At 43.1% G+C, this 13,210-nt stretch overlaps 1 protein-coding gene across 1 annotated transcript in view; it reads right to left on the reverse strand.

Moving 5' to 3' along the window:
* Positions 1-202: 202 nt before the first annotated feature.
* LOC148518906 (gamma-aminobutyric acid receptor subunit pi-like) overlaps positions 203-13,210 on the reverse strand; it is a 107,293-nt gene continuing 94,285 nt past the window's right edge. The window contains exons 4-8 of the mRNA XM_088477008.1: positions 11,565-11,647; positions 8,670-8,807; positions 6,138-6,290; positions 3,669-3,862; positions 203-1,295 (exon numbers count right to left, since the gene is read on the reverse strand). Coding sequence (XP_088333134.1) covers positions 1,014-1,295; positions 3,669-3,862; positions 6,138-6,290; positions 8,670-8,807; positions 11,565-11,647 — 850 coding nt within the window. The 3' untranslated portion in view covers positions 203-1,013. The remainder of the gene's footprint in view (positions 1,296-3,668; positions 3,863-6,137; positions 6,291-8,669; positions 8,808-11,564; positions 11,648-13,210) is intronic.

Genomic DNA, 13,210 nt, shown 5'->3' on the forward strand with positions numbered 1-13,210 from the left:
ACGCCGGAATCCCGACAGCCGACATCCCGAACGTAAGTATAGCGGGGCCGGGTTAGGTGTTAGCCAAGGGGGCAGGAGGGATAGTTTTAGGCACCACATGCGGGTTAGGGTTAGGCTACAGGGGGGGAGGTTAGGGTTAGGCTATGGACAGGGGGGTTAGGTTTAGGCACTAATGGGGAGGTTAGGGTGTCGGGTGGTTTGGGGAGTGTTAATGTGAGAATGCAAGAACAGAGGGTTAGGGTTAGGGGTAGAACGGGGGAGGGTTAGCATACTTACCGGACCCCTGTCGGGATACTGAGCATCGGGATGCCGCTGTCGGTATTTTGACAGCTGGCAACTTGACTGCCGGTATTTCATACACAGCCCATATGACCACAGAGCTTACTTGTTCAAGAAATGCATATTAATCACAAAAAAAAATTATTTACACCCATTCATTCTCATTTACTAACACTGCATTTAGTAGCATAACTGGTGCTGAACCCCCAGTCACCATTCAGCAAATCGCTTGTATCTGTCTAGTGTAAGTTAGATGATGAAAGCAAGAGTTTGATTGGTTGCTTTGGTTCCAAGCAATCTTGGCACATGAATGTAATTATTATGTAATGAGCCGCATAGGACTATTATAGAAAACACATGTTAAATTGAGCATGTCAATAAATTAATGAAAATAACATTTTAACAAATAAATAGATATTACTCGTTTTTTAAATTGCTCCTGTCATTTACACAGTGGAAGCATTTATTTTGTGTGCTGTACCAAGTACCGCGAGGATGATGTAGTGAGGAGGAGTGATGTCACTAGTACCTAGCGAACGTATATACAGTATATCTTCTCTGTGTAGGTGACAGGTGCACTTTAACAAGGCCTTATGATATAATTCTGTTTTAATCTTGAAAATATGTTTCAGAAAAATAAATAGTTCCTTCCAGTTCCCAGGAGTATATTATTATTTTTTGCTTGTTTTCTTGGCTTCAAATATGAGACCACAATATTCTTTAGCCTAAATAGGTCAAAAATACAGATAATACCCCCAGTAAATAACATTTACTATCATAAAGCACAATGGAAATGAGAGCCTAGAGTAATTATCTATGTGGTGTGGGTTCTCAATCTGGAAGCAATAAAAAAGGCAAAGCAGTCTCTTCATGGTCGGGGAGACTTGGCGTCTTCGGACCTTCTGTTTTTTAATGACGTCAACTCCAGTTTGTCTCTTTTCTCCACTGGAAACAGCAGCAATGGTGCCATTCATATCGATCTCTTCTTGTTCTTCATCTTCTTCTTCAGGATCCTGCTGTTTAAAAGAAACACATTAAGCTGTGTTGTTATATTACATTAACTGCAAATTATCACCTCAATGAAACTGGAGGTTACCTGGACCATGACTTGGAGGTAACAGAGGGGGTAGCTTAAATGGACGCATGGAGATGTTCGGGAAGATGGGGCTGGGCAGTGACAGAAAAGATTCTGTTGCTGCCATCTTTCTGAACATCACTGGGAAGGTGGCACTGTGGCGGAGAAGGGACCTGCTTGCTGGAGTGAGGTAAGATGCCTGGTTGGAGGGGGGCGCTGTGCAGAAGGGGGTTGCACACGGGTCCCCTCGGGTGTTAATACGCCCATGATCCGTATGAACAGATGTACACCAAAGAAAGGTTTTATAGCGGCATTAGCATAAAGTCACAGCCGCAACTGCCGCAAAAGACACAAGGCTCTGGCCAGAGCCGGTTCTAGGCATAGACAAACTAAACAAATGCCTAGGGGCACCCCAGCCCACCTAGGGCTAGGCAGAGATTCGAGGCAGGCCAGGCACAGCCGGGGCACCTCTTGCCGGCTGGGCAGAAACTCTGGAAGCTGGTACTGCCACAGTGCAGCGTTCACGATCGGTGCTCAACTGACAGCTCCGATTGGGCCTGGCAGCAGAAAACAGTGAGCGGGCAGCGTCGGAACAGCCGGCAGTGGTTTGCGGGGGCGGGGCACCTGGACAGTGGCTAGTGGTTAACACGGGTGCTGTGCTTGGTGAAGGGTGATGTGCTGGGAGAGGGGTGATGGGTGCTGTGATCTGTGCTGTGCTGGGACAGGGGTGCTGGGTGAGGGTTACTGTGCTGGGAGAGGGGTGCTGTGCTGGGTGATGGGCGCTATGATGGGTGCTGTGCTGTGATCTGTGCTGGGTAAGGTGTGCTGGGAGCGTAGCACAATGGGGGTAGGGCCACAGCAAGTGAGACCATGCCCCTTCCATGAGGCCAAACCCCTTTTTTTAGGATCCTGGGACCCCACACAAAATCTTGCCTAAGGCACTAATTTGGCTCTGGCTGTGACTCTTAATTAGGCCCTAAATGTCTATTTCAATTGCTGAAAACTGTGATTAATTGTGGATTACTACAAAATCTAACCCCATTAAAAATAGCTATTAATTAACATTGTTCAACGGTGCAAAGTTGCAGTGACACCATAGCAACCTACTGTAGCAGTCATGAACTTGCATCTGTCTAGTGCAAGTTACACCGTAAAAGAAAAATGATTGGTTACTGTGGCTTTAGTGCAGCTTTGCACTTTTGACTTTTGTAATTTAGAGCTGCATAGACCTGACTCTGGCAGATTCTGGCCAATTTCACTTTAATTATACAGTAGATACGAATATTTAAAACAAGATGGCTCTGAAGTGCCTTAAAATACAAATAGATGAGACAATTTGTACAATACTTTGTGTTGAAATATCTAACAGCTGCCAGTAATGGTAAAAACAGGTGACACTACCAGCAGGCAGCATTAGGATCTTCTAGAAAAATGACATTGAGATTTTGTCCACACAGAATAGACATTATAAAACCTAGCTATGACTGTTATATTAATAGTCATCATCATCATTTTATTTCTATAGTACTTTTTTCCCAATAGGGAAAATTTTGAGCAATTTAAAATTGATGAAAAATGATCAAAATGCTGACTATAGATGTTGTGCTTCAGGGGCTAAATAACACATCTACTAAAGGACAATTTTTGATTTGTTCTTTAAGTATTAATAAATGTGTGATTTACCCCCAGAAATACAACCTAAATGTTGATCGATCACAATCAATTAAAATCGTCCATTAGTAAATATACCCCGTAGACTTGCCTTAAAGCCTGGCAGTTATTATAATTTGGCATATGGGGCAACAGACTAGCAGGGCACATGGCTCTGGCCCCAACCACAGGCCCTTCCAAGCTGGGTTAGAGGGGAAAATAGCATGTGACTGCATAGACCAATAGCTTCACACCCTCCTGACCTGAACTGACAGCAATGGCTGCTTCTGCATCTGGGAGAGGGCAACCTGAGAATTCATAGTTTCTTCTGGCAGCTCTGGATAGTAAATACTTCCCTTTTGGTGCCTCATACTAATAACAAATGTTTAAGAAGCAACCCATACTAATTCCAAAATATTCCGGAGAATATCAGAAGAAATGTGGCCAGCGCCCTCCTGTGTGTGTGTGTATATATATATATATATATATATATATATATATATATATATATATATATATTTCTTGTTTTATTGCAAGTATTTGTACCAGGCAATAGGAGAGTAACAGAAAATGAAATCCCAGTGTCAGGCGCGGAATATACACATTACAGTATATCTGACAGTTATAGTATGCCGTGGTGATACTAGATGGGATGTTACATTACCATTGCAGTGGTCCTTGGTGCAGAGCGATGAAGAGTACAAAAGTGTGCAATTGCATATTCCAGAAGAGCCCCGAATATAAAGCTGAAGCAAATGCCAAGGTAGACATCAATAGCCTTTATAAAGCAGTTTGCATTCGGAAGAGAACTTCTGGCTCCCATCATGAGTGTGGTCATAGTGAGAACAGTTGTGACTCCTGCAAAAATCATAAAGCATAACTGAGATTCAGCTTTACATGTTATGATGTTAGAATAGAATAAGGTATGACCACAAACTCCAAAATATGCAGTCTGAATGGAGCTTCTATATTCAAATAGATTTAAATGTACAAAAAAATGATAATAAAGAAATATATATATATATATAAAAAAAAACATAATTTGTAGCACATAAAAGATTAGTAAATATATCTATACACTCAGTGTTCTCCCCGCGCTTTATTTCTCAGGCGGTCCACACAGCGAAATTACCCTGCCGTCCGGCACTGTGACGCAGGTGAAAGTCGTGCTGCACTGACTTTTCATACAGAAAGTTGGCGCAGTGCGACCTACGGGCACATCACAGTGCCAGATGGCCTTAAACTGGAGGGCAGAGCAGATCCCTTCCCCAATATAAAAGGAAGGGCATGCAGCTGCCTGGGGCTACTCTCTGGGTTGGTTATCAGTTCAGATAGCAAGAGGGGCAATATCTGGGCAGCACTGCCAGCTGTGTCTAGCCAGCAACAGGGTCTGTCTATCTGTGTCCAAATAGCAAGTGGGGCAGTATCTGGGGGCGGCACTGCCAGCTGTGTCTAGCCAGCAACAGGGTCTGTCTATCTGTGTCCAAATAGCAAGTGGGGCAGTATCTGGGGGCGGCACTTACAAACTGGATTTGTGTCCAAAAAGCAAAAGGAGCAGTATCCGGTCAGCTCTAAAGAGGATTTTCTACTCTAACATGAATTAATACCTGTTTAGTAAATCACACTAAATAATCTGACGCTGATCTCTCTAGAGGGACCAGATCCTACAGACTTTGGGCCTGATTCAGAAATGGACGCTAATGCAATGTTCACGCAGATCGAGCGATTGTTTGTCATCACACATGCATATAAGCTGCACTGCACGTGTGCAGCGATCGCACTGCGACTACGGACGCACCGAGGAATCCATCGCAGAGTGAGTGACAGGTTGTCAGCTTTTGGGGCTTGTAATGGGGAGTGGTCAGAAAAACGCAGGCGTCCCTGTCCGTTTAAATGCCGTTACATGGCCATGCATAAATTAGCCACTGCGAGTGCATACGCAGCATGAGAGCCCTCTGCGTGAGAGGAGAGCTCCCAAGTCTGCGGCTGGTCAGAACTGCCACAAAGGCAAGATGGCCGCCTATGTGCTTCGATGGCACCGATATTTACACAGGTATGCATCATCGCATGCAAGTAAGTAGGCAGCAGTGGGCGTCTTTATGCTCAGGTGATCTTTGCAAACATCAGCATATTTTCGCAGCTGCATTGAGTACGAAAACGCAGCTGCGATTGCATTAGCGTCCGTCTCTGAATCAGGCCCTTCGATAATGAAACAGCTGCAGACAACTTGGCCTCTAAGAACAAGTGAAGAATTAATATATAAAATGTTAAACTGGAGTTTAAATCAATATAAGATAAGGATTTCAACATTTCATAATTGCAAACTCCCCCACATGGCTACTTCTTGATGCCCCCGACTGGCAACATTTTCTGGGGAGAACACTGACACTATATGTTTGTCATAAAAAATATATAAAACATTTCAATTAAAATTTTATTTAAAGATAAAAATGTTACTTTTTAATTGGTTTCAAAATATTATCTTTTTCTTTTATTTTAAAAAATATATTAATTTTAAAGGGCGTTGCCCATTTATGTCTAAAAGCAAAAAATTAGTACACAAATTTACCCAAAATGATTCCCCGTATTGCATAAATAATAAGTTTTTACATGCATTTAGCAGTTTTGGGATGTAGGATGTAGTTGTCATCCCGGCATTCGGGATGCCAGCGTTCAGAATACCGGCGCCGGAATCTCGTCAGCAGTCGGAATCCCGGCTCCAGCATCCTGACGTAAGTAGTAGGGTTAGGGGGAGGGTTAGGTTTAGGGTTAGGCTTTTGGGGAGGGGGAAGGGTTAGGCTGCAAAAAAGATGGGTTAGGGGTAGGGTTAGAGGTTAGATGTCGATATCGGTATTCTGACCGCAAGAATCCTGACCGCCAGGATCCCGTACCCAACCTCCTAAACCCAGTTTCTTACACGCTGCTCAGAAGCAAAACAGCCATTTGTCACCACAGTCAGTATCGAGCACTTTGTGTTGATTAGCGGGAATACATTAAAATGAAATCCATCATGTAATAACACAGTAAATGTGAAAAAGCCCAATGGGCCCCTTTAGAGCCACTGTATGCAACATCACAATCTAAGAGTAATCTAAACAAGCTGCCAGCACTATAGTCCTATAGAAAGTGTTACCTATACAAACTCTTGCGGGTACAGAAGATTGACTGATCCAAAAGGACACCCAGGAGAGTACAACCAAAAGGATTGATGGCACATATGTCTCCAGGATGAAATACAAAATGTTTCTTTTGAGTTCAAAGTGAAACACCAGCTTTGGATATCGCCCTGTGGAGGAAAGGTAGAACAATAGCATTAGAATAGTCACAATTCCAAAGCAATGTAATTCATAGTAATGCGGCATATATGAGCATATATGAATCTGTATAGCGATGGGGATGTTGGGGCTTAGAGGGGCAGATGTACTAAGCTGTGGAAAATGAAACATTTCAGAGTGATAAACTACCAACCAATCAGCTCCTGTCATTTTTCAAACACAGCCTGTAACATGACAGTTAGGAGCTGAGTGACTGGTAGTTTATCACTCTCCAATGTATTAGCTACAAGCTACATGGTCCCACATTTTGTGTTATTTGTTGAGTTGTCAGGTGTGCAAATACTAGTAAGAGCCAACATTCATTAATAGCTGTATAATCTATATAATAATTGTAGATGAATATACATAGGGATTCTTTTCACACTTCTCACGAAATGCGTTAGCTCTGTGTTTTCATGCTCTCTCTTTTTGTATCTCTTGCAGTGTGTAAGCCGCTCTTACTTTTCAGTTTTCTAAAGGTGGGAAGTGGAAAAGTATTCAGGGTGTGGGGAATCAGACGCAGCTAAAGAGCTTAGGCTGGTACATGTTGGATATCAGTCCTGGGGAAATGAATTACATGGGCACTATAACAATAATAATACTTTTGTTACATCCCAGCTCACTTTTTGAATAATGTAGATATTGAATATCTCTAATAAATGCAATGAATAAAAATGCAAGTATAATACTCTAATATAATATAAATTCTGTATACCATTTCAATGAAAGAATTTTTCATGGTCGGCTTAAGCATTACTTTTTTATTTACAAATCTGAAGTATTTTCATTTACTTCCCTAACGTATTATGGACAACATTTGTTGATTTGGATGGATTCCAGGCACTTTAGTTTCTTCTAAACGCCAGTGACCAGATATAATAGTAGTTTTCTTTTAATTTTGCCCAAATAGTTTTATTGTTTAAAACATTTTTGAAGATAAGCCTCACTTTTGCATCAAAATCAAATGCAGGGTAACTTTTCATAAGATTGGCAGTGGGTTTGCCACAATATAAATGCGCTTTCAATATTCATATTTATCTGCATTTTTGCCACAGCCTTTTTTAAAGTTACATACAGAACTGCAACACTGGCAGCAGCATTACAGTTTCTGGAAGACAGATTCTGGTATGAGAAAACATTCTGCATATAGAAATAAAGAGAGGTGCCTGTCGTCACCACCTATCAATAAATAGAATTAGATCATCCTTGATGTAACTCCAGGTATCTGACTGCAGAGAATGACTGTTAAGTCCGGCTATAATCAAAGCACAGTGACGGCAGTAATATCCTCTCCCTGGCTGTTGAATCAGCCAGTTAACTTAATGAACTGATTTCCTGATTTTAATCACCATTATCAGAGTAATACTATTCCTCCCTACTGACTAGCTGATCTGTCTACGCAGTTAGAGAGATCTGCAAAGCCTTGGTTCTGATGCACCATAGAGATCTATTCCATGCTTGGGTAGTGAACCTGTCTTATGCTGCAAGACAGACCAATTAAAATGTATTATTTCCTCCGATTGCTTTTGATGCTGTCTAGCATGCTGGGGGCTACGGCAGAGAACCAGATGCAGGTTATATAAGTCATGATATACTTTAGCACCAATGTCAATGTGTTACATCTCATTTATTTTCCTTTAGCTGAGCTGACACAGCCTGACTTAAAGCAACAGCATCCACTTTTTCAGGATCATGTATAAAAGGCTGGAAAACACTGTAGTGAATTTCAGCAAGTTGTCACACTAACCAACCACAGGATGAAATGTAAAAACTGCATCTGTTGTAGACAAGCCCTTTGTTTTCCTCTGTTATGTCTGCATACTGGCCGGTATTTGGGAGGGAGGCGTATCCCTGTTAGAAATTCACAAGTACTGTACAAATTCAAACTTTTGGATGCTGTTGCTGTTGTTACTATGGTTTGATGTTGTGTGAATTATAGAGCTGTGCAGTACAGGTTTTGCTTAGGGGTTCCGAGTCGTATAGAGTCTCGGCTCTGATCACTTTTGGGGTTCCGAGTCAAATCGAGTCCCGGCACTGATCACTTTTGGGGTTCCGAGACGAATCAAGTCCCGGCTCGGATCACTGTTGGGGTTTCCGAGACGAATCAAATCCTGGATCGGATCACTTTTGGGGTACCGAGTCGAAACGAGTCCCAGCTCGGATCTGCTGTAAGTTCGGAACTTGGATTTAAAAACCGAAATCTGATTTTAGTTTTAATTATTTTTTTTAATCAATTTTAAAGAAATTAAAAAGTTAAACAGAAATGAACAAAAACACTTGAGGGTTGTTTTGCCAAAACCAAAACATGGGGATCCGCGCACATCTCTATAGAATTACATTGAGGCTCCTACCAGTTTCATACACGGCTTCAGATACAGACGTGTAGTGGTCTTCCACTGTATATTGCGCCAAGCGCAGGGTGTTCAGCCCTCGTACTGAATCGTTTCCTCTGGTCCAGTAGAACATGACATCATTAATGTTATAGCCCCCTGCAGGGATGAACAGATTACATAGGTACAGTGAAGGAACTTCTCAGAATTGTAGATGGGTCCAATATTCACGTTCAGTTTGCGTAAGAATTGCCTCAGTGCGGCTAAACATCGTGAGTGAGTTTAGAGCTGTGAGAGCAATTCCTGTGCCACATTAGGTCAGTATCTTTTTTAGAGTTTACAAAGCAGAAAAATAAAGAAAAAATAATAATTTTAGGTTTCATTCATTTCTTGCTACCTTTTCATGCATTTATCCTTGTATGGTGCAAATTATTCACTATCGGCAAATTTTTTAACTACATTTTGTTTCACAAAGGGGGAGTTGTACTAAGCCTTGGAGATAGATAAAGTACCAACCAATCAGCTCCTAACTGTCATTTTTCAAACAAAGGCTGTAAAATGACCATTAGGAGTTAATTGGCTGGTACTATGGCCTTCATTCAGAGGCGGCCGTACGGTCTACGACCGCACGGCCGCCTCGATGTTTGTCTAGTGCGCATGCGCACGAGGGAGCCGGCTCCTTCGTGCGCATGTGTGAGACCCGCTACGACCGACAGCGCCGGTCATAGCGGGTCTCTTTCCAAAGGGGGCGAGCTGTCGATGTTGATTGACAGCTCGCCCTGTTTGGAAGGTGGGCCGTGGGGGTGGCAGCCCAAACGGAGGCATTCCCATAGGAACGCCTGCCGTTTGGGGGAGGCCCCACTGACATCACTGACAGAGCCAGAAGCTTTCCGGGGCTTACGACAAGTGAGACCCTACCCTAGGGTCTCGTCGTAAGCCCCGATGGTCGCGATGGTCATCACCCTAGCGGTCGTTAGAGCTGTGGGTGTTAACCCACAGCCTAAAGACCGAAACAGAGGCGGCCGGTCAGGATGCAAGCGGCCGCCCAGTTTCTGAGCGACCGCTTGCATCCTCCGACTGCCTCTGAATGAGGCCCTATATCTTTCTCCACTTTTTCACTCTCCAGAGCTTAGTACATCTCCCCCAAAATCTTTCTCTGCATGCCTTGACTAGTAATGTATACTATTACACTTAATACAGTTTATTGGCATTCGTCCTATTAGAGCTACAGACAGCTCTGAATAGTACATTTCTAATTATGGCTATGTTGTACAGTTAAAAAAATATATATTCCTATTTCTTTGGGCTCTTTGTGTTTTTCTTTCCCTGTATGGCTGTGGAAGCCAAAGGTGCTATTTAGTAGTTATAGGAGGCTTTTTAAAACTCATTGCGTATTGTAAATGGTGCTCCAGCCAATCAGCTCCCAACTGTCATTTTTCAAACAGATGACAGTTGGGAGCTGATTGGCTGGTGTGCCTTTATCATACGCAACAAGTTTTAAAACTCATTGTGTATGATCAAACTCATTGATAAATGCGCCCTCTAGATGCTCCGCCATGGCTAGCAATTCCCAGGCTTTCATACAATTTTCCTGAAATTAGGGCCTGATTCAGAGGTGCCAATATTTACGCAGTTGAGCGATTATCGTCCGACTTTACATGCGCCACAGTAGCACTTCGCACACGCCAAGCTACCTTAGTGATGTTGCTCGCAGTGAGGATTTCTTTGCAAAGTGATCGATAGCCAGGGACCATTTGGGGGCGGCTAAGAGTAGTGGCAGTAAAATACAGGATTGTCACGACCATTTTTCGGAGCATGTCTCAGCATACTACTGCAATCCTGTACGCAGAAAATATGGAGCACAGTGTGACTCGGCAGTGCCAGTGCGCATGAGTTCACACAAGTGCGCAAAAACCTTGCGATCGGCGGAAGGAGCCGAACAGCGGCTGAGGTATCCGATCGGATCCCTCTTTGCAATTCCGGACCTCCTTCCCCTAGAAAGGAACAGGGGTGTGGGAACAAACACAGGGCCTGATTCACTACGGATCGTTGTTCTGCTTATACGCACGCGCCGCAGTTGCTAATATCAGGGGTGCTTTTTAAATGTTTGCATTCACATTGCGAACGCAGCCAGACATAAGGACGCCCACTTCCCCTTACTCAAATACCAGGGGAACATAGCGAAACAATCGGTACCATCGAGTAAAATCGTATCCATATGCACACTTGCACAAGCCCTGACCTTGTGTGCTAACAGCCACGCACGCTATCAGTGCTATGGCTGCTTATGGCCATGCAGTAGATAATTTATGCACGCCCCCGTCACCACCCACAAACAGCACTTCCTGTCATTCACTCTGCTCTGGGTTTTCGTAGCCTCTGCAATTGCAATTCCCATCGCAATTGGTAGTTTGCGCACGCACACTGCAATGCATAGTATACCCATGCGCAGAACACAACAATCGACTAATTGCGTGCATATTAGCAACTGCTGGATCAGGTCCACAGTCTGTTATACCCGAATAATTCATTAATATACCAATTTATTTTAGGATACTTCAAACACAGAACCTTTCGCTCCTCTGAAATTAATCACTTACTATAGTCACAACAGGTAGCGTAATCTGCGCTTTCAGTGACTGGCAAACTGGAAAACGAGGCTCTATAGGAAAACTTGTAGCCTCTGACAGCCAGAGAAGTTACATATGGCCAATGACAGGCACTGTGGGTCAGTAATGATGAATAGAGCTTTGGGTGCTATTTATAGAAATAATTGCCTTTCAAGCATAAGAATATAGAAAAAGTTTTAAACAAATCAACCTGGCGCACATTTATTAACCTTTACAGCTACACACAAGTCCGTAAGTTCAAAGATAATAATAGTTTTGGGCAATTATAGTAATAATAACTTCTTACAGCTTTCCAGTTGCAAAGTGCACATCTGCTTGTCCATGGGATACTTTGTTAAATCCATGCTGCATGCAACAGTGGTAGTTATCCTGCAAGAGATGAATACACTTAATTAGCTGCTCTGGGATTATTAAAATCATTATACATAATCACATAGGCACATAATGCTGCATACACACACAACGATTTTGTTACCAACGATTTTATGAACGATTTTCTGTCAGATTATCTGTCAGATTTTTTAAAGTGTAATGAACGATTTTTTGAACTACAAATGATTTTTGCAGCTTCCCTTAATGAAAATCGTTCAGATGGTCAGTCAGAATGAACTACAAACGGGAACGATAATCGTTCATCGTTATAACTCAGAAACTGAACGATTTTTTCAACGATTGAACGATAACGACGTCGTTATAGTAAAATCGTTCAAAAAGTTGCTACATGTGTATGCACCTTTAGCGAAAACCTGTCATCAAGAGGAAAAAAGTAAATAATTGTGGTTGTTCATTGATATACACGTTTCACCAAATGCTGTTCATCTTCCTACAGTCACTGTGAGGAGCACACAGGGGTCTATTTACTAAGCAGTGTTATGAGACAGAGTGAAAAGTGATAAGGTGCCAGCCAATCAGCTCCCAACTGTCATTTTTCAAACACAGCCTGTGAGATGGCAATTGGAAGCTGATTGGTTGGCACCTTATCACTTTTCACTCTGTCTCCTAACACTGCTTAGTAAATAGACCTCTAACACTCTAGTTAGCAGGGGGTTCTCAGAGGCAGTAGGGACAATGCAGAGCTGAGCACGTCAGTTTTGCAGACATATTTTGTGTGGTTTTACCGAGTATATGTAACTACGAGAAATACTTCATCATATGCGCCTAAGAGTCTGATTCAGGTTGGATCGCAACTGCGATTACGGCTGCGATTACGCACACAGTCTCACTGCTATGATATGCTAATCCATTGCGATCGCTATGCTGTCGCAGCACTACATAAGGACGCCCACCTTACCTTACACACATCTGTAATACTTTGCAAGACTGCGAAAACATCGGTAACATTGAGTACCATTGCAGCCTCACACACACTTGCACAAGGTCTGACCTTACTCAGGACTTACCTACCTTCTAGTACGCAGTGAGAGCTCAGGCTGTGTATGCCATCGCAGTGGATAATTTATGCACACTGCTGTAACGGTGTTCAAACACCTCCCCCAAACGCTACTTCCTGTCAATCACTCTGCGATGTTTCTGCATAGTCACTACGATCACTGTTCCGATCGCAGTGGCTGGTTCGCACACACGCACTGCGATGCATACACATGCGCAGAACGCAGCAATCAGCCGATAGCGTGCATAATCGCAGTTGCAATCCAACCTGAATCAGGCCCTAAGTTGCATCTTCACTCGCAGCTGAAGGGGCGTAACAGGGTGGTAATGGGGTCTTCATATGTAGACTAAGTGCCTGATTCAGAGACGGACGTAATGGCGATAGTTACGCAGAACGAGCTACCGCTTGTTAATGCGCATGCACGAACGCCGCACTATGCCTCGATTGTTTTGCAATTACGTTTGTATACCATTCGCAAAGTGAGTGACGGGCAGTCAGCATTTGAGGGTGGTAATGGGGGGGTTAGAAGAACGCGGGCATGT

This window comes from Taudactylus pleione, unplaced genomic scaffold (assembly GCF_031769625.1).
Source record: "Taudactylus pleione unplaced genomic scaffold, aTauple2 ptg000198l, whole genome shotgun sequence".
In the NCBI taxonomy this organism is placed as follows: domain Eukaryota; kingdom Metazoa; phylum Chordata; class Amphibia; order Anura; family Myobatrachidae; genus Taudactylus; species Taudactylus pleione.